Source organism: Malus domestica, chromosome 03, assembly GCF_042453785.1.
Source record: "Malus domestica chromosome 03, GDT2T_hap1".
Lineage (NCBI taxonomy): Eukaryota > Viridiplantae > Streptophyta > Magnoliopsida > Rosales > Rosaceae > Malus > Malus domestica.
The window spans coordinates 14,593,072-14,612,292 of record NC_091663.1 but is presented as its reverse complement, the minus strand read 5'-3'; the positions used below and the strand labels follow the sequence as shown (position 1 = coordinate 14,612,292).

At 38.9% G+C, this 19,221-nt stretch overlaps 1 protein-coding gene across 2 annotated transcripts; it reads right to left on the bottom strand.

Annotated features, from left to right (window-relative positions):
- Positions 1-10,633: 10,633 nt before the first annotated feature.
- LOC103419666 (proteinaceous RNase P 2-like) lies at positions 10,634-17,435 on the bottom strand. 2 transcript variants are annotated; one of them, XR_011579284.1, is made up of 7 exons: positions 16,479-17,435; positions 15,564-15,665; positions 15,252-15,427; positions 14,798-14,918; positions 12,683-12,751; positions 10,949-11,336; positions 10,634-10,775 (listed from the first exon to the last, which is right to left on the bottom strand). XR_011579284.1 is itself a non-coding variant. In XM_008357765.4 (6 exons), the coding sequence occupies exons 1-6, from the start codon at positions 17,388-17,390 to the stop codon at positions 11,055-11,057; spliced, it is 1,662 nt and encodes a 553-aa protein (XP_008355987.3). In that variant the 5' UTR covers positions 17,391-17,435; the 3' UTR covers positions 10,634-11,054. The 2 variants fall into 2 exon arrangements, 1 of the variants encoding a protein (XP_008355987.3); XM_008357765.4 differs by having other exon boundaries at positions 10,634-11,336.
- Between the last annotated feature and the right edge of the window lie 1,786 nt (positions 17,436-19,221).

Below are 19,221 nucleotides of genomic sequence, written 5' to 3'. Positions count from 1 at the left end.
GCTTTGCTTCATTTCAACGTATTGTGTTAAATACACCAAGGCCTTCTTCACTAAGTTCTTTGAATTTTTCCTTTTGTTGAATCTTGTATGTTGAAGCTTTGTGAGTGAAGCAAGTATGTTGAGGTAGTGCTCCCTTAATTTTCCGAGTGAGGAAAACTTCTCGGTTGGAGACTTGAAAAAAATCTAAGTCACATTGAGTGGTCGTGAGACTTCCAAGTATCAAGGTGCAGTAGCATATGGTAGGAGTTCCCCAAGTCTCTGGTTGAGGGAGTTGACGAATGAGGTGTCTTGCTAGTAGCCAAGTTTCCAAAGTAACAAACTTCACCATTTTCCTTTCTAAGTAGTATTCCAAAACTCCTCTTTCATATATATTTGTTATGAAAGTTGTTAGCCCCAAAGAAGATGAGGCTTAGGTAATTTTTTATTTTTTTTTGAATTTTCGAATTTTTGAATTTTTGAATTTTTGAATTTCCGAATTTTTGAATTTTCGAATTATTTTAAGCTTTATAGGTGAAACTTTGAGGGTGAAACTTTGAGGGTGAAGCTTTGAGGTTGAAGCTTTGTTGGGTACCATGAATTGATTTTGCTTCACATTATCTTGATCAAAATAGTGTGAAGCTTTTGTAGGTGAAGCTTTTATGGGTGAAGCTTTTGTGGTGGCTGAAGCTTTTGTGGTAGGGGAAGCTTTTGTGGTGAGGGAAGCTTTTTGTGGTGGGTGAAGCTTTTGTTGGGGAAGCTTTTGTGGTGGGAGAAGCTTTTATGGGGGAACCTTTTATGGGTGAAGCTTTTGTGGGTGAAGCTTTTGTTGATGAAACTTTTATGGGTCAAGTTTTTGTAGGTGAAGCTTTTGTGGTGAAGCTTTTGTGGTGAATGAAGCTTTTGTTGGTGAAGCTTTTATAGGTGAAACTATTATGGGTGAAGCTTTTGTAGATGAAGCTTTTGTGGTGGGTGAAGATTTTATGGGTGAAGCTTTTGTAGGTGAAGCTATTGTGGGTGAAGTTTTGGAGTTAAAGCTTTGTAGGTGAAGCTTTGGAGTTGAAGCTTTTGTAGGGTACTATGAATTGATTTTGCTTCACACTATCTTGATCAAGATAGTGTGAAGCTTTTGAGAATTTGTAGTTGTCCTCCATTGATGAAGCTTTTGTTGGTGAAGCTTTGTTGGGTACCATGAATTGATTTTGCTTCACACTATCTTGATTAAGATAGTGTGAAGCTTTTGAGAATTTGTAATTGTTCCTTCATTGATGAAGCTCTTGTTGGCACCATAAATTGGTTTTGCTTCACACTGTCTTGATCAAGAGTGTGTGAAACTTTTGAGAATTGTAGTTGCCCTCCATTGATGAAGCTCTTATTGGCACCATAAATTAATTTTGCTTCACACTGTCTTGATCAAGAGTGTGTAAAGCTTTTGAGAATTGTGGTTGAACTCCTTTGATGAAGCTTTTGTTGGCACCATAAATTGGTTTTGCTTCACACTTTCTTGATCAAGAGTGTGTGAAGCTTTTGAGAATTGTGGTTGCCCTCCATTGATAAAACTCTTGTTGGCACCATAAATTTGTTTTACTTCACACTGTCTTGATCAAGAGTGTGTGAAGCTTTTGAGAATTGTGGTTGAGCTCCATTGATGAAGCTTTTGTTGGCACCATAAATTGGTTTTGCTTCACACTGTCTTGATCAAGAGTGTGAAGCTTTCTACGAGTTGTAGTGTTTGCATTGTTGCAAAGGGGAAATGTCTGAAGCAGATGCAAGAGGGCTGAATAGCTTGATCTTCGTATGCCATGCACTGAAGTTGTTGTTGGCTTGCAATAAGACTTTGTTGGTGACTATAACTCTTATTGGGCATAAGTGCTCCCCTAGTTGAGTTGTCAAACTTTAAAGTTTTTGATTATTTATGAATGCTAGGAGTTCACATGTACAAGTTGTACCATTCGTCTTCTGGTAGATGGAATGAATGGTGAGTTACTTTCATCACTTGGTTGGTGGTACAAAGGTGAGTTCCTTCATCACCTTTCCTCACATTTCATCACCTGGTTGGTGGCACGAGGATGAGTTCCTTTTTCACCTGGTTGGTGGCATGAATGACAAGTTGTCAAATGATATTAGAGTACGGGTTGTACATTTCATCACCTAGTTGGTGGCATGAATGAGAGTACGGGTTGTACATTTCATCACCTGGTTGGTGGCACGAAGATGAGTTCCTTCTTCACCTAGTTGGTGGCATGAGTGGCAAGTTGCCAAATGATATTAGAGTACGGGTTGTACATTTCATCACCTGGTTGGTGGCATGAAGGAGAGTACGGGTTGTACATTTCATCACCTGGTTGGTGGCATGAAGATGAGTTCCTTCTTCACCTAGTTATTGGCATGAGTGGCAAGTTGCAAAATGATATTAAAGTATGGGTTGTACATTTCATCACCTGGTTGGTGGCATGAAGGAGAGTACGGGTTGTACATTTCATCACTTGGTTGGTGGCATGAAGATGAGTTTCTTCTTCACATTTCATCACCTGGTTGGTGAGAATAAGGGCAAGGTGTCGAGGCACATTGTAGCAAGTGTCGAAGACACAAAGTATGTTGAACCCTTTCGAAGCACAGTTGGTTTATGTATGGATGTGTTGGAATGTATGATGTTTATGTATGAATGTGTTGGAATGTATGATGTTTATGTATGAATGTGTTGGAATGTATAATGTTTATGTTGATTGATATAAGTGATGCTTATGAATGTTTTGCTATGCATAAAGGGATCCATGCTTTTGATAAGTGAACCATGTTGGTTGTAACACTTAGTATCATATACTTTGTGTCAAAGTACGCATGTTGAAGCTCTGAGTTGGGGTATAAGGGTAGGTCAACATAGATCAAGTGTTTCAGTGCGAGGAACGCAAAAGATTCAGAAGAAATTGTCTGAATTCCCTATTCTTTAAATATTTGCCGAATGACTTGTGTGATAAAAGATCTCAAGCGGTTGAGAGTCAAAATATTTGTAATGTGTATATCTTCTTATAATAGCATTTCCTTCAGTACCTAGTCCTCCACTTTGAAAGAGTAAGGCTTGGCCCTATAGTCATAATAGTCGACGGTACATTCATCCCTGGTTGTCTTGATACGAACTTTTATCCCTTTTGTTGTAATGGGCTTGTTGAGAGTAAAAATCATTCCTCTTACCAAGAGACAGATACGTTTGGTGACTTAGCGAGTAGCTAAATGAGGCAGGAGATGATGCAATGGGTGTCTGAATGGCCAATATCTCCTCACTTGGTAGAACTTGACTTCCACTTCCCACTTGTTGATAGGGGTTAACCATATGGGGGTTCCCTTGGTATGTCCTTGCTTTGGCGGAGGCGTGGTTGTAAGCCTGTGACATCACTTCAAAGTAAACCTTCCAAGTGTTGACATTGATCATGTACTTGAAGAAACAATCACGTAGGCTTTGAGGGTGGTCTCTTCATCTGCCTCAGCGCAGCGAGAATACTCATGGTTGAAGCGACCGGCATACTCTTGTAGTGACTCGTCCTGCTTTTGGCGAATAGTGTCCAAGTCATCTGCAGAATGCAAGTAATCCGTCTGGAAGATGTGTTAAGAGACAAACAGTTTCCTCAATTCCTCAAATGAGTTTACTGTCTCAGGTGGAAGACGGCAATACCAATTTAGAGCTCCGCCAGAGAGGGTGAAGGGGAAGAGAAGACATCGCTCTTCGTCGGTATGCATCCGATATGCCATGGTGGACTTAAAGAGGTTAAGGTGTTCAATTGGGTCCTCAGTTTTAGTATAGAGTTGTAAACCAAGCTTTTGTTTTGTCTTCGGTTGAAGAGGGTGTTGAGGATCATTCTTGTGAGAGAGCCATGCCTGGGTTGGTTCCAGTCAGGTATCTCGACTTGACGTTCGGCCTTCAACTTGTTTACTTCCTCAATGAGCTGTAGGACAAGGGGATCTTGAGTGGAGTCATGTGCCACTGGAATTTTCTTTCGTAAGTCTCCACCGCCTCTTGGAAGTAGGAAAGTTTGAGCAAGGGCGTGTGGTTTTTTCTTGGACTCACCGTACTGACTTCTAGGGCGAGTATGTCGGAATACCTCAGAGTCCCCCGTACCTTCATGTTCCTCTAGGACCTGTCGTTCCTTCCCTAAATTGGCAGCTGGCCTAGGGGTCGTGGGAGGGGACCGAGTCTTTCAGAAACCCTTGGGTCATTGATCTTCGAGCATATGTGGAGGGGATTCTCTCGATGTTGCTTTAGGAAGTCTTAGTAGTCACGATAAACGGCTTTCGATCCTTCCAACCCTTCTGCAAGGAGGTGTCTTCCTCCACTTCTTCTACTTCGGGTCAAAGCATCTGGGTTGAGAGAAGTCTCATATTGATTAATGTTTTGATGATTAGCTCGTTCCTCATCAGGGATACCCATGTCGAAGGGAGGTGACCCTTCGTGTTGGGGGGCACATAGATGATGGTTGATGTCCACAGGGGCAACGAGCTCGCGTGTTTAAGTACGCCTAGTTTCGTGAAACATCTCAAAGAGTTTCTCATACTGCTCCTGGAGGACCTCATTCTTCATTGCTATCTTGTTGTTCTGAGCTTCTACCTCGTCGACTTTAGCTTGAAGAGCAACCTTCTTTCCTTCCTTCTTTTGTTGCTTCGCACTAGGTGCAAGAGGGGTGTCATTTTGTGTGCTGTGGCTTCCTTCACTCCCCATGTTGGAGAAGGATGCCTGATCAAAAGAGAGTGTACGAATGGTGGAAACCAGCTTGGCAAAGTTGCTGAGAGTGGGAATAAATGTCGTTCCCACAGACAACACCAAATGTTGATGCACAAAATCAGTGAGGACTTTGGTACAACAGAAAGTGTTAAGTTTGTGACTTTCGCTATATTACTCCAGTCACTAGTGTGGATAAATATGTAAATGGATAGAGACAAGGAAGCAAGCACAAGATGTACGTGGTTCACCCAGATTGGCTACGTCCACATAGTAGAGGAGTTCTTATTAATTTTGAAGGGTTTACACAAATACATAGGTTCAAGCTCTCCTTTTGTGAGTACTAGTGAATGATTTAGTACAAATGACATTAGGAAATATTGTGAGAGAATGATCTCTATTTATAGAAGAGAGTTTCTAGTTTCATTCTGAAATTGACACGTGTCGTGTTGTGATTGGCTTCTGATGTTGACACGTGTCACGCTATGATTGACTCTTGATGTCGACACGTGTTGTGCTGTGATTGGCCTCCTGGTTGGAGGGAAACTCTTCTGGGTCCTTGACGGTATAACGTTGACCTGTGCTCAGTAGTTTCGGGATTGGTCAAGTATGGTACAAACAGTATATATATACATGATTGATAATTTCAAAAATACTCTTAAATTAAATTAAGTAATATGTGCCATGTTATATATATATATATATGTTCTAAAGTACTACAAGATGGTAGAGTTTAGATTATGTCATGGTATATCCATATGCATGTTATCTACAAATAATTCATGCGAACTACGAATGGATTGATCCCTGTTTAGGGTACGTAGGCAGTCTAATGAGACATTAGATGCAGCCGTGCAGTGTGAGGGACATTGGTGGAAAATGTGAGATTTAACCTTATGATTTAGTGATGGGATGTTGGTCATAAATTATTGTGTGAAGGATCGAGAAATTGAAGTAAAGAATCGTAAGTATTGATAGTAGTTAAATTTAGTGTTTAGTTGAGCTTGTCACCGATAATTGTTCCCGAAAATTAATAGCTAGGGAGTAGGGCGTTATAGATTGTACATTTTACGCCACATTATTGATATATATATATATATATATTTGGAAGCATTACGATATGGTTAAGTTTTGGATTGCATCAGGGCATGTCCATAGGTATATTATTGCGCATAATTATTGTGAATGCTTTAAAGTACGAAGGTGAACGCAGGATACACAAATAAGTACAGGTGAGTATATGTTGTGAAATATGGGATGCTTGGCTATGATTACATTTTAGTTGGAACGATTAAGTGATGGCATGACTATCTTTATATTTTAAGGAAACTCCGACATTGTCATACATGTTGTCTATAAGTTGTACATGCCATATTAGATGCATTTAGAGCTCATAACTCTGCACCCCGGTGTTAGTGCTCTCGCCTGAGGACAGGGCCTAGCATTCACATGATCGTTCACCTCCCGCACCACACACTCACCTTGGATTCAAGGTAGGTGTCAGCCTGTTGTACAGACCACATTAGGTGGTTCCGACTCGTAGGTGACTTGCGATTCTTCGCACAGCTTTCATGTGATCATAGCACTTGAGCGTAATTATTTACACCCATCCTTTCGTACAAACCATAAGAAATGGTTCCGACTCGTGTGCAAGGATATGTGATGAGTTATAGGTTTAGTTGTACAAGCCACAAGAGATGGATCCGGTTGACATATTACTGGGATATTGATTGATGAGATATGGATAAGTCGTACAGGTCATTATAGGTGACTCTGACTTATGTGCTAGCGTTGATTGATGAGATATGAATAAGTCGTACAGGTTACTATATGTGACTCCGACTTGTGTGCTAGCGTTGATTGATGAGATATGAGTGTAGTCGTACAGGTCACATTAGGTGACTCTGACTTGTGTGCTAGCGTTGATTGATAAGATATGGGTGCAGTCGTACATGTCACATTAGGTGACTCCGACTTGCGTGCTAATATAGATTATTGAGCACATGATTATTTATATTACTGATGAGTTGATGTGTCATGGTATAGTTATGGAATTATTGTTGATATAATTTGGATTTCACATTGATACGTGATTTGAGTTTATGGAAACTATACAGGTGTTGCATCGAAGGGTTATAACGTTTTAGAAGGCTTCTATTAAAATTTTTATTTCTAGGGCCACTCACCCTTGTTTTATTTTCACCCTCTAGGTTTTATTAGGTGAGCTTTCCTATCGTCGATGATTCATGGAAAATCTTAGTATTGGAGATTTCTTTCGAGGGTATGACTCTTAATCCATTATACTGTACTTATACTCTAACGTCAAGTATGAAGTGGGTTCCTTCCCGCTCACCAGTGCACTCTGGTTTTTAGGCACTTTTAGGTTTAAATTTATTCACATTTTTCCACATCATCATACTTTATGGCTTCGTCACCTTCCAGGTGTCGGCTAGCACAACTCGATTCGGAGCCCTAGTGGACATCCCGGGTCGGGGTGTGTTAGTTATAAATCAAATGGGTGTAAAAATAAATTCACATATTGAGTTGGATTTATAGGGGTATATTAGATAATAAATTTGAGTTTAAAGAGATATTAAAGGTGTGTTTGTTTGCCCTCTCTAGCTTTCACTAGACTAGACTAGAGTAAGTTTTTATGTAAGCCTGTGTTTGGTTTCAGCAGAGACCAACTTTAATGGGACAAAGTGGGACTCGCATGGACTAACGGGTTCGCTAAAGTGTTTTAGCGAGACCCCCCAATTTTGGGCGGACTACTAAGACCAATGAACTTCGCTTCGTCTCTCCTCGCTTCGCCCGTCCCATCTTCTTCTTCCTCACTTGCTCAACCATTTGCAAAACCAGATAGCGCAGTCTGAAACCCATAATTTGACCCAAAATTCGAAACAACCTAGAGTTTGAAACCCATTTTCAAAAATCCAACCAAGAATTCAAAACAAAAAACAAAAACAAATTTACAAAATCATTGTGCATCTATCGTTCCATCAGCTGCACATTAGTTGTTCCAGTACCACCAAAATCCAAATCGTGCCATGGGATTTGCTGATTTTTTTATTTGTTCGTTTTGCTTAGCTGTGAGAAGGGGAGTTTTTGTTGACGACAAGTGGGATGAGCACTGATACTTCTGCATTAAGAGGGAGAAAGAGGAAGTGAAGATGTGAGAGAAAGTGAAGAGGGAGAGGTGTCGTCTGCAAAGTTGTGAGAAAGAGGAAAGGGGGAAGTGGCTGTGAGAGAGAAAGGGGAAGCTCCTTCCAGAAAAGAGCAGGGGAAAGCTGCAGAATATTAAAGAAAAAAACCTAATGCAGAAGATATTTTTATAAATATAATTTTTATTTTATAATTTTTATAATTTAAAAATGAATTAAAAAAATTTATTTTAGCCCGACACTGCATCAAACGCTTCACTAAGTTAGTCAAACTTAGTCTAGTCTAAATCAGTCCAGCTTAGTCTATGAAGCTAGTCCGGTCCGAGATAGTCCGATGCAACAAACGCACCCTAATAGTTTAGTTAAAAATCAAATGGGTGCAAAGAATAAATTGGGTGTAGAGATAGGTTACATAAGTTTAAATAAAATTTCCCAATTTAATATATAAGTACTAATATACCCTTAATGATTAAAAACTTCCCATTTGGCTCTTTGCCGTAAAAAACTAGTAGTGCTCCAGTATGCATCGTCAAGCTTTACTTTTCCACAATTCTTGCATCACCAAATTCTAACCATCTTTGTCTTCCCAACATACTTGCCAGTTGCCACATAATTCATGTACTATTTGACCAACAATATTGAACACTAATTTGTCAAAAAATGTAGAGGGCTAAATGTTCAAAAGCTAAAAAATAGTTTGATTTGTTAAAAAACTCATCTCCAACCAATTACTGGGTTATAATTCTGTGGAGTTCACCATACCATTATTTGGCCAAAGTAGCCCCTCTTTGCCTTTTTTAAGAACTCAACTCATCAGTTGCAATAATTGATTCAAATTTAAATGTTATATTTGAAAAAATCCAACAGTAGTTTAATTAAATTACCAATAAATTTAGGGAAATGTTATTGGCACTCCAAAAATCTCATTTTACACTGCTCACAAGTGTATTTTTCTTTCCTAATATAGAAAGTTTGGAGTATAGAATGAGATTTTTGGAGTGCTAATAACAATTTCCTAAATTTAAAGTATAAACTTAAAACTAATAAATTATTGAAAGATACTATGTTTAGCCCATTCAGTTGAAGATGATACATTAGTATGAACTAATATTGTTCATTAAAAAATAATTTTTTGCAAGATTATAATTCTAGACGGAATTATATTTAGCCCTTTCAGTTGGAGATGGCTTAATGCATGAATAATCAGAAAACACTTCGTCTCTTCCTTGAATTTTGGATCCGCTTTTCCAAATTATTATTATTGGGCTATTAATCTATTAATTATTTAATTTTACCATTTTGTTCTCAATAAAGCTGTAATCTTTCTGCGATTTCTAACCACATTTCATTTCCCAAAATCTCCATCAAAACATGTGGACAAGGAAGCCTTTATACACAAACCCAAAAGCTTGCTACCACTTCTCAGCTTACAAACATGGCTGCAACGGCCAAAAATTCCTCCAAAAATCCCTCAAGTCCGACCCGAACAAAGAACAAGCTTTCAGGTTCACGAAACAAAGATACCCAGATGTAGTTTTTGTAATGAGTTCAAAGGTATTCTTTATATTTGCTAGATTTACTCTTCGGTTCATATTGAATCACGCAATTCTGTATACCTACATACAAGCTTAGTAATGTGTCATATGAAAATATAATTTTAAGGGTACATTAGTACTTTTATATCAACTTTTGATTATGATTATCATAAACTTAAAAGGGTGGCTACAATTCCATATGGGGTTCAAATTTTAGTTACTTTTCCAAGTTTCCCATATTGCTATCTATACAAATCAATCTTTGCAAAAGACAACCACCTCCATGAAACGGGTTCAACATCAGCGTGATGTTTCAATCTAATAGGAAACTGTTATGCGGAGAAAAAACTTCAAATGAACAGTGCATTATTGGATTGAAACACTACATATGGCTGTAAACTTAAACTCAAAAGTCCTCCTTAGTAAATATAATTGGATAGCGATTTTTGCACCCTTATTTTCACTTCTCTGTAGTAAGCACTCACTTGTTCTTAGCCAATAGATTGAGTAAATAAAAGAAGAGTTAAGCTACATAATTTAAAAGAGTGCATAAGGTTAAAAGAAATTGCAGGAATCACTTCCAATTATAAATAAAAACATATTTAGCTATGCCTACAAAAAAAATACACTTTATTCCTACACTCTATTACGTCTCACTTTACCTCTTTGTTTTCTTGTTGTGTCCCACTACCCATTTCGTCAATTCAGTTCAAGAGGCTATATAATTTATGAGAATGCTAGCAACTTTATCTTTTTGACCTTTCTCTTGTAAAATTCTCATTTCTCCTTCTCATCTTTAACATCACACGATGATCCAAACCATTTATTTGCTAAATCACCTCTTAAAGATCACGGTGCTCTAAACTATTTATGTTCTAAATCACCTTTCAAAGATAAAACTCCGAAAAAAAAGAAAAAAAACAAATAACTATATCTAAAATCGTTGTCATCTAACAATCATCCAACAAACTAAACATGTTTTTTCAATTAAACCGAAATTATGACAACCTTAATTGAATTCTGATTTGGTTGTTTTTGCAAAATTAATCTTTAAAGGGTAATATTTCCTATCAACCAATTTCCCAAAAAAAAAAAAAAAAAAAACTTGTGAAGTGTTCTGTATAAATTGTTGTTGTCAAGTGTATTTCCTAGTTTACTATTAAATGTTTGGATATATATTGAAGTAACATTAGAGGAGAGACGAATGGATTAACCTACACAATAACCCCTCAACACACAGCGACCGTAAATTTCAAATGTCTTGTCGGGAAACAAGCCGGATCATACCAGACTCCCTTAGTTTTTCTTCTTATTTTGGCAGAGGAAAAAGGACCAAATAAATGTTAAACTTCAACAAAATTAATATCTTTATTCGATAAAATCACAAACAAGCTTCACCGCAGGCCAGCCTCAATCCGCTTCTCCTTTTGCTGTTAAATTCGACCACCAATAATGCTAGGGTGATTAAACTTGCAGTATGTTTGAGATACAGTACAACCTCAGAGACACTAATCATAGAAGGGGAAACTGCTGAAAACTTCAGTTGCAGTGTGGGGTTGTTTTACCTTGCATTCCATCTCCATTGTCTAGCTCATTACTCAGCCACAACCATTTACAGAAGTTATCATCTCCAGAACAAGCCGGAAAATGAAGGCCTCCTGCAAACAGTACCTAGGCAGGAGAAATATTTAGATGGGAAGGAGATGGCGTCCTCTCTTTTCTTTTGCCTGTCACAACTGTGGTTTTATCATTGTGACTGGCAACAGAGTCTGATGTGCATGATCGTAACTCATGGTTGTCGCAAATACCACCGTTCCGAGAAGATGCCAATTTCTGTGAGACTTCACCACAAGCTTTAGATACACTTTGCCGTGTAATACAGAGCCAGGTTCTTCCAGGCTCCTGACAGCTTTCATCTGCTACGGGGACATGCCATGATCCATTTTCGGATTCCTGAAACACATTTAAGGGATCAGCTAATCACCAACACAGACTAAGAATTTATGCATCGATATGCTTTGTCTTCAAACATTTAAAACAATCATCCAACTAGTGAAGATTATCATCATTCTATTACGCAACTGAGATTTATTTGAGACCATTTAAATCAAGGGAACTTTAACAAAAAGCACCCGATACTGTTCACTTTAACGAAAAACCACATTTTTACACTAAAAAGTCAATCCTGGTACTATTCACTTTACCCTTTATTTTGTCCTTATCATTAAAACTCAAAGTTTTCAAGCCCTTTTCATTAGTTTTCCTTTAAATCAAATGTTAAGCATTCAAAGCACCTCAAAATAAAATGGCAAACTAAAACAGCGTTTTACTAATTAAGGTGACAATTGAGGGGCAACTTAGGAGTCATAATCTATCTATAGCAAAGTTCAAGCCCAACTTAAGTCTGTTTAAATCAAGGTGCCAATTGATTAATATGTTGAAATCTATATCCCTATTGTTCAACTGCTGTTGAAAAGATTACGACTAACTTTACACAAAAAAAAACCTATTGCCGTCAAGCTTGAGCATAAGAAACGGTCGTCGCAACTCTCGCATCAGCATGAGAGACTATAAACCTAGAAATATGAAAATTAATGCAAGGTAAGCATCTTTATTAATGCAAGAAAAGCAAATACCTAAAGGAATCATTCAAAACTGCATGGCATACTTTAGATTTTAGGTTTTACCCATACACTTTCCTCCTGAATATCCGGAATGATTTATCTTAAATTTACAATCCAATAAAATCTTGTATGTTCATTACTCATATATTTCCACATTCCTCAGTTTATTTTCCACATTAATTTCCTATATGAATAAGAATGGCAGTCTTATTTGAACCCCCAATTTCCAACATAGCAATTTTTTTGAAACTTTATAGTGTAATTTCCCCATCAAAACCTTTGAAAATATTGAAATAAACAAATAAATATAATACTTTCATCCTCCCAGTCACTGTTGCAGGACTGACATCACCACTTAGGTGTTTCTGCAACCTCTCTCAAAACCAGCAAAGGTGCCGTGCATCCTTTCTTTCACAATTATTTGTGTTCGACAAATATAAAAAATAGATTTGGAACAAAATAAAATGAATGAAGGTTGCCATTGTATTTTCATCAACCAAAAGAACATTTTACAAATTAGGCTTCAAAAAAACCATTCAGTTGAAAAAAAAAAAGCCTATCAGCATAAACAATTAAGAAGTGTACCATACTAGATAAATCAGATAGACAAAGGAACAGAAGATAATCAGTAAAGACAGTCTACCGAAACTAACCATGAGAAATTCAAAATGGTACCTGGATGACTGAAGAATATGCGGGCGGCATCTGAAGTTTCAGATTGCCTTTGGCAAAAGTGTATCGAACCTGAAACACAAGATGCAAGAGAACTTCTAGGATTAACGATTCAATGAGTGAATAGATCAGTTCACATTTTAAGCAAACCAAAAACTAATCCACTAGATTTGACAAACCATCTAACATAGCAAAAAGACAAATATGCAGAAACATCGGTTGGATTAATGTCTTTTGAATGCGCTTTTCTACATAAGGTTTAACACGATTTTCTCTATGTTACATCAAAATACAACAAATATGCAATGTAATGACAATGATTTTGCCTTGTAATATCATTAGAGGCTGATGGTAATGTAGAATATGGGGAGCACAAACTCTTGACTTAGTGTTTGTCTTTGATTTATCCAAATTCAAGCACGTAGCGGGTACACTGGCTAGAGAAGGAAATGGAAAGGAAGACACACCTTGGCACACATACAAGAATATAACTATCACTAACTGTAGGTTACCTATAACTTACTGTCTCAAATCTGTTTGGAGGCGGGGCGGTGGTGGAAACACCTTTGCCTAGTGGGAAAAGGCTTAAACTCTCTTAGATGTGGTCGAGGTGTGACTAGGCAGCTGAGGTGCGCCTGAGGCGTGTGACTGGGTGTTCCCAGGACCCTTCATCTTCCTGGGACCTTCGAAATTGAAGGCTGGGAGGGCTCTGTGTTGTGCTGTGGTGGCATCTTCACGAAGAAGACGACCGCGAAGAAGAAGAAAGCTAGGGTTTTTTTTTTAAAGATTTTGGCCCAAAACGACATGGTTTTGGCCAAGTCTTTTAAATATTTTTAAATGACTTGGCCCAAAACGACGACATTTTGGCCAAGTCTAAATTTTTTTAATATAACCCCAGCAGGTCCCCCACTTCTTCCCCATCCCAATACCCGATTTTCCCATTTACAATTCACCCAATCCCCAATTCCCCAATTCCTCAAACCCTAAACTCTCCCCAGTCCCATATTTCAATTTTACCCCAATCCCATACCTCAATTTGTTTCAAAATTATCCATACCACCACAGTTTGTTTCAAAATTCAAGTAAGGTTTTTAGTATTCTATTTTCTAATTCTAAATGGTCTGTTTGAGACAAAGTATTATATTAATTTACATATTATTAAAAACTTCAGGTCCCGTGAGGCAATGCCTCATGCCTCAAGGCTTTCGCCTATGTGGGCTATCCATGAGACACCTCACCTACGCCTTTGCCTTTAAAAACATTGAATGAAAGGTAAATTATTACCATTGTCCAACTCAAAACACATTTCGAATCAAAAACTCAAAAACAGTGTTTAAAAGATGTATCTGAATTATATTAGAACTTATTCCGTGCATCTATGGTTCATAAATTGCTCAAGACTAGGACCCTTTTATCTGCAACTCATACCCATATCTCATCACCCCTATTAAATAAAATCCACTCAACTTTCTGTAGTGTGATTGGAGTCAATTACGGGGTCCATCTACACGGCCCCTTTTATTATTTGTGATCATGTAGTGTGATTTTAGGAATCATATGTCTCGTGTCAATACTACTAAAGAAAGGAACAAGTTTCACATATTTTGGTTAAAAGTTAAAAATACAAAAGGCAAATCTTCCTACTTCTGAACTGCATTGAGAGGCACTGTTTCTCTATTAAAAAATTAAAATAAGAAAAAGTAAAATGGGTGCTATTCTTACCAGCTTACTCAAGTAACAGAACTAAGCTGATTAGCTTGGTTCAGATGGCCAAGGCAGGTCAGAATCTAAGTTTTAAAGAATCTAAGACTTAAAAAACAACATATTAAAATGCATACAAGTTCAAGCACTGCAAATGAAAATGTTTAAAATATGACGTCATGACAGAACTGGATAGCTTCGAAAAGGCCAAAAACACAAGGCATTGCAATACACAGAGTTTCATATCATCCCAAATATACTCGTTCTAAATAGGTAACTAATAGAAGATATCATCTATAATGATATGTTGATGAGATTATGCAAGAGAATGAGATAAAATATGGAAAAGCCAATAAAAAGTTGAGGGCATATGCAATAACACGTAGAAAGAAGTTAAGGTTGTACTAGTAAACGTACTTGGTGTCTCTCTTTCCACTTGAGAAAGAAGCTGCTTCCTAGGAGTTCAAAAATGTGATCTCGCATTTCATCGTTTGTAACGAGCAAGCATTTGAGTTTCACAGCAGCATAGAGCCAATACCTGAGTCATTGCAGAGAAGTAATTTGATTATTTGGAGCATCACAGTCGTGATGTTTAAAATGGTGAACACAACCACTATAGAGAGAATGGTATTTCATTCATCAAATTTTTCGTCAAAATGGTGAATAGGTGTCAATGTTTTTCTTTTAAAGACAGATACACAGAAAGAGAGAGAGAATTGCAAAAAATAGAATCAATGTTTTCATCAAAACAGAGAATGTGACCATGAAAAGGGTTTTTTTAGAGAGAGAAAGATAACTGCAGAAGATTGCACAACATAAAAGCAGGAAACTAGTAATAACATTCAGTAAGTAGTGGATTGGAGGCTCATACCAATCGTCATTGGAACCACTCGGTGTGGCATAAAGAATGCCTTTACCCATCCACTCCTCGAACAGTTTTCTGTGGGAAGGATTTTCCACAAGTCCCCGGAAACGTCTATTATGCATGACAACAAGTGGCCATTTCCCTCCACTCCTATTGTATAATTCTTTTACAACAGCGTCGAGCTGCTCTATTATAGAACATAAACATAGTGTCATGATTAAATATGGCAGAGAGAGAGGAGGGGGGAAGGTGGGGGCTATGCAATAACAGGAGAAATAAGCAAAAGAAGAGAGAAGCCATCATTTTGAGATGTACAACCTGAGTAAGACTGAATCCACCATCAGCGAAATTTTGCTGGTAAAGCCCAATATTAGCTCCATCCACTATAGCTTCATACTCAGCATGCTTGTCCAGCCAATCCTTTTGAAGTAGTTGAGGGGAGATAAATTACAATATGTTCTCAAAGTACTGTTGACCAGGAAATTGAACACAGACAGTACATGCTTTGCTACTTTCAACTTCTTGATAGACTCAACAACTCTAATTCGACTCATAAATATTTGGTTTCTGTCATTTCAAGACAAACAGATGTGGAAAGATTAAACCAAGGCAACCACAAAAAAAGATTACCACCCAAAGATTTGGCATCTCCATGGAATTAAAGGTTTTGATCGTTTCCTTCTAATAGTTGGATATGCAATCAAACGTTAAGCGAATGCATTCCAAAGCCCATATTATTCATTTACCCAACTTCATAATCCAGTAACAAAGTAAATGAGCTCAATTTAACCCAAAATGATGGGAAAATATGAAGAGAGATTTTTGTTTTCTGGTTGTACTCATCAGAAAGGCATAGACCCTTGCATACACATTGTATATATTTACAGGTGTAGTAAATCTATGACTCTACCTCTAAAACTTTAATACGGGTCAACCGAAACAGACTCAAACTGTAAAGCATCTCAGTTCCTGCATGTTCAATCATTAAAAGCTCAACATATCTACGAAATCCGAATCAAGAAAGTCTTTATACTAATACTGTGGGAAACGGCATCACACAGTAACAGTTTCATTATTGCCTAATGAATTTTTAAGTCAGTTCTCAATTCCTCAAATTTGAATCCATGGAATCTATTACATCATTACAAACAACAATTAAACATCCACATAAACAATGATTAAAGTTCCAAATGATGCATAGAAAATTAAACAAAGAGAAAGATTTTGGCTCACCTGGAACTCACTGAAATTAGACTTAACCTCCCTTTCCATTGCCAAAGCAGCAACCGACTTCACAAACCTCTCCGTCTCCGCACAATCAAGGTCAACACAAACTAAACGCTCACCACAAGAGCTACATTGACTGCTGCTCAAATCCACATTGGTTCTCTTCACATCCCAAACCCCCTTCCCGATCCACCCCTGCCCGTGCCACCCTCCTCCATTCCTCAAAACTGACTCTTTAACCCGAACCGAGTCCCAATTCACCTCACCCACCTCACAAGCCGCTCCACCACAAAACCAATCCTCAATGTTCTTGGCCGTTGATTCACTAACACACCTCCCTGCATTCCTCAACTTATGCAAGTACCCATAAACCCTCTCCCCATTTCCCGTTTCCGCGCTGACCTTCAACAACGCTGCAATCTCCGGCTCCTCCAGGCTCACCCCCACCATACCCATATGCTCCTCCACCTCATACGCCTTCTCCGCCTCCAATTTCTCGCAAAAGCAAAACAATGCCGGGTCATAACTCCGCAACCTCGGAAAAATTTTATACTTCTCCATACCCTTCACCAGCCCAAACGCGTAATCCCCATCGCCTTTGGCCGCGGCAAGCCGGGCCATGGCGGTGATGGTGGCCTCATTCGGAAGTACCCCGATGGATAACATGTGATCGAACATGCGGAAGCCATTTTCCAAGGCCAATTGCTTGATGGAGGGGTCGGCGACGGAGTTTGAGCAGAGGTAGAGGAGAGTGTTGAAGTGGTGGTGGTTGAGACGGGTGTTCTGAGAAACGGCGGATTCGTAGAGGGAGATGGCGGTGGGGAGGTCTTTGTGCTTGGAGCAGAGAGTGAGGGAGGAGTGGAATTGGGCTTCTGGGGTTTGCTTCTTCTTGATCTTCTTCGGGGTCCCCATTGGCATGGCGGAGTAGGGTTTCGGGGAAGACAAAAAACGGCGGTTTCTCGTTTGGAATGTTTAAATAAGTATGGGCTTATATAAGAAGATGGGCTGGACTTTGAATACAAACTAAATAGTTGCTTATTTTTTTTCTTTTTTGAGAATTAATGGTTGCTTTAAAATTAAGGGGATGTGTTGAATTGAGAATTTGAGAGACTTTAAGGTACCGTTTAGTACGTGGGACGGGACGAAACAGAGTTAGATGAGGCGTTCTGTCCCATGTTTGGTGCGCCTAAAACAAGTGGAATGTGCTGTTCCACAGGACGAATTTTGGATGAATTTTCGTTATGCCTCCCTCCTGGAACGACTCGTTCCACATCCGTGGAATACAAAATTATAACATCTCCGTCTTCTTCTTCTCTCTCATTGTTTCCATCCGAGGGCATCTTTGTTCCCTCTTCATTTTATTCCGTCCCATCCTGTCTTGTCCCGTCCCGTTCTATCCCATCCCATTTCGTTCTGTCTTATCCTATCTGCATACCAAACGATACCTAATGGATTTATAAATCCATGATTTTTTATAAAGTTTAGGAGGATGTATTCAATTGAGATTATGAGATATTTTAATTTTGTTTCCAGTTGTTGATGCACAAAACCGGAGTTGGAACAACTTAAATCTGACCGTGAATCTGCAAGTAATGTAAATAACACGAGATGTATTGTGGTTCACCCCAAGGTTTGGGCTACGTCCACACTAATTATGTATTTCTCTGAGAGTATGAGAGAGAGAACCTCTGAATATGAGAGGGGATGTGAGAGGGGTGAGAAGGCTCCAGAAATAGCCTCCTCTAATTGTGAGGGTGAGGAGTCCTTTTATAGAATAAAGGCTCCTCACTTATTACATATTTGCCCCTTCCTTTATCACATAATTACATTTAAGTCCCCCAAGTATTTGTACGAGATCTAAATACGAGGCCCTAAATATGGTATAAACAGTAGTCCCCCAAGTCTTTAGTCAAGAGAGTCTTTTGGCTGAAGACTTGAAATTCAGTCCATGTGTGGGTCGAAGTAACTAGATGTCGTCTAGGACTGATACTCGATATGAGACGGTGTCCAATCCAAAATGATGCTTAACTATCACATGATGCGAGGCTGTTTAACTTGTGGCTTATGTTGCCTTGGTTGGCTCGGCTTGTGGCGTTGAAGGTGAGGGAGTCCCTTTTATAGAATAAGGGCTCACTCCTCAATACAAAAATGATGGGCTAGAGTTGATGTTCGCGGCGAGGCGGTTGCTCAGTAGGCGACGATACTCTCTAATGGTGGTGAGGGAGTCCCTTTTATAGAATAAAGGCTCGCTCCTCAATACATAAGTGATGGGTTAGGAGTGATGCTCGCGGCGAGGTGGTTGCTCAGCTGGCGGCGTTGCTCTTTAATGAAGGTGAGGGAGTCACTTTTATTAATAAGGGCTCGCTCCTCAGTACATAAGTGATGGGCTAGGAGTGATGCTCGCGGCGAGGCGGTTGCTCAGCTGGCGGCGTTGCTCTCTAATGAAGGTGAAGGAGTCCTTTTTATAAAATAAGGGTTCGCTCCTCAGTACATGAATAATGGGCTAAGTCCCCCAAGTATTTTTCATGAGGCCCAGTTGAGGTCCAGTTGAGGCCCAATTTATGGTACATAATGTAGTCCCCCAAGTCTTCGATCAATAGAGTCTGTTGGCTGGAAACTTCAAATTGAATCCATGTATGGGCCAAATTGGCGGTTGTTCGGAGGCGGTATTTGTATACCCTGCACTGAAGCTTTGTAGGTGAAGCTTTGCAAGTGAAGCTTTGAAGCTAGAGCTCTGTAAATGAAGCTT

Excerpts from the sequence above, each read along its gene's own strand:
- LOC103419666 (XM_008357765.4), bottom strand. The coding sequence starts at position 17,390 with ATGCCAATGGGGACCCCGAAGAAGATCAAGAAGAAGCAAACCCCAGAA. Across the intron at positions 15,428-15,563 it reads GTGGATTCAGTCTTACTCAG|CTCGACGCTGTTGTAAAAGA; the intron begins GTTGTACATCTC and ends ATAATAGAGCAG. Across the intron at positions 12,752-14,797 it reads AGTGGAAAGAGAGACACCAA|GTTCGATACACTTTTGCCAA; the intron begins GTACGTTTACTA and ends CTTGTGTTTCAG.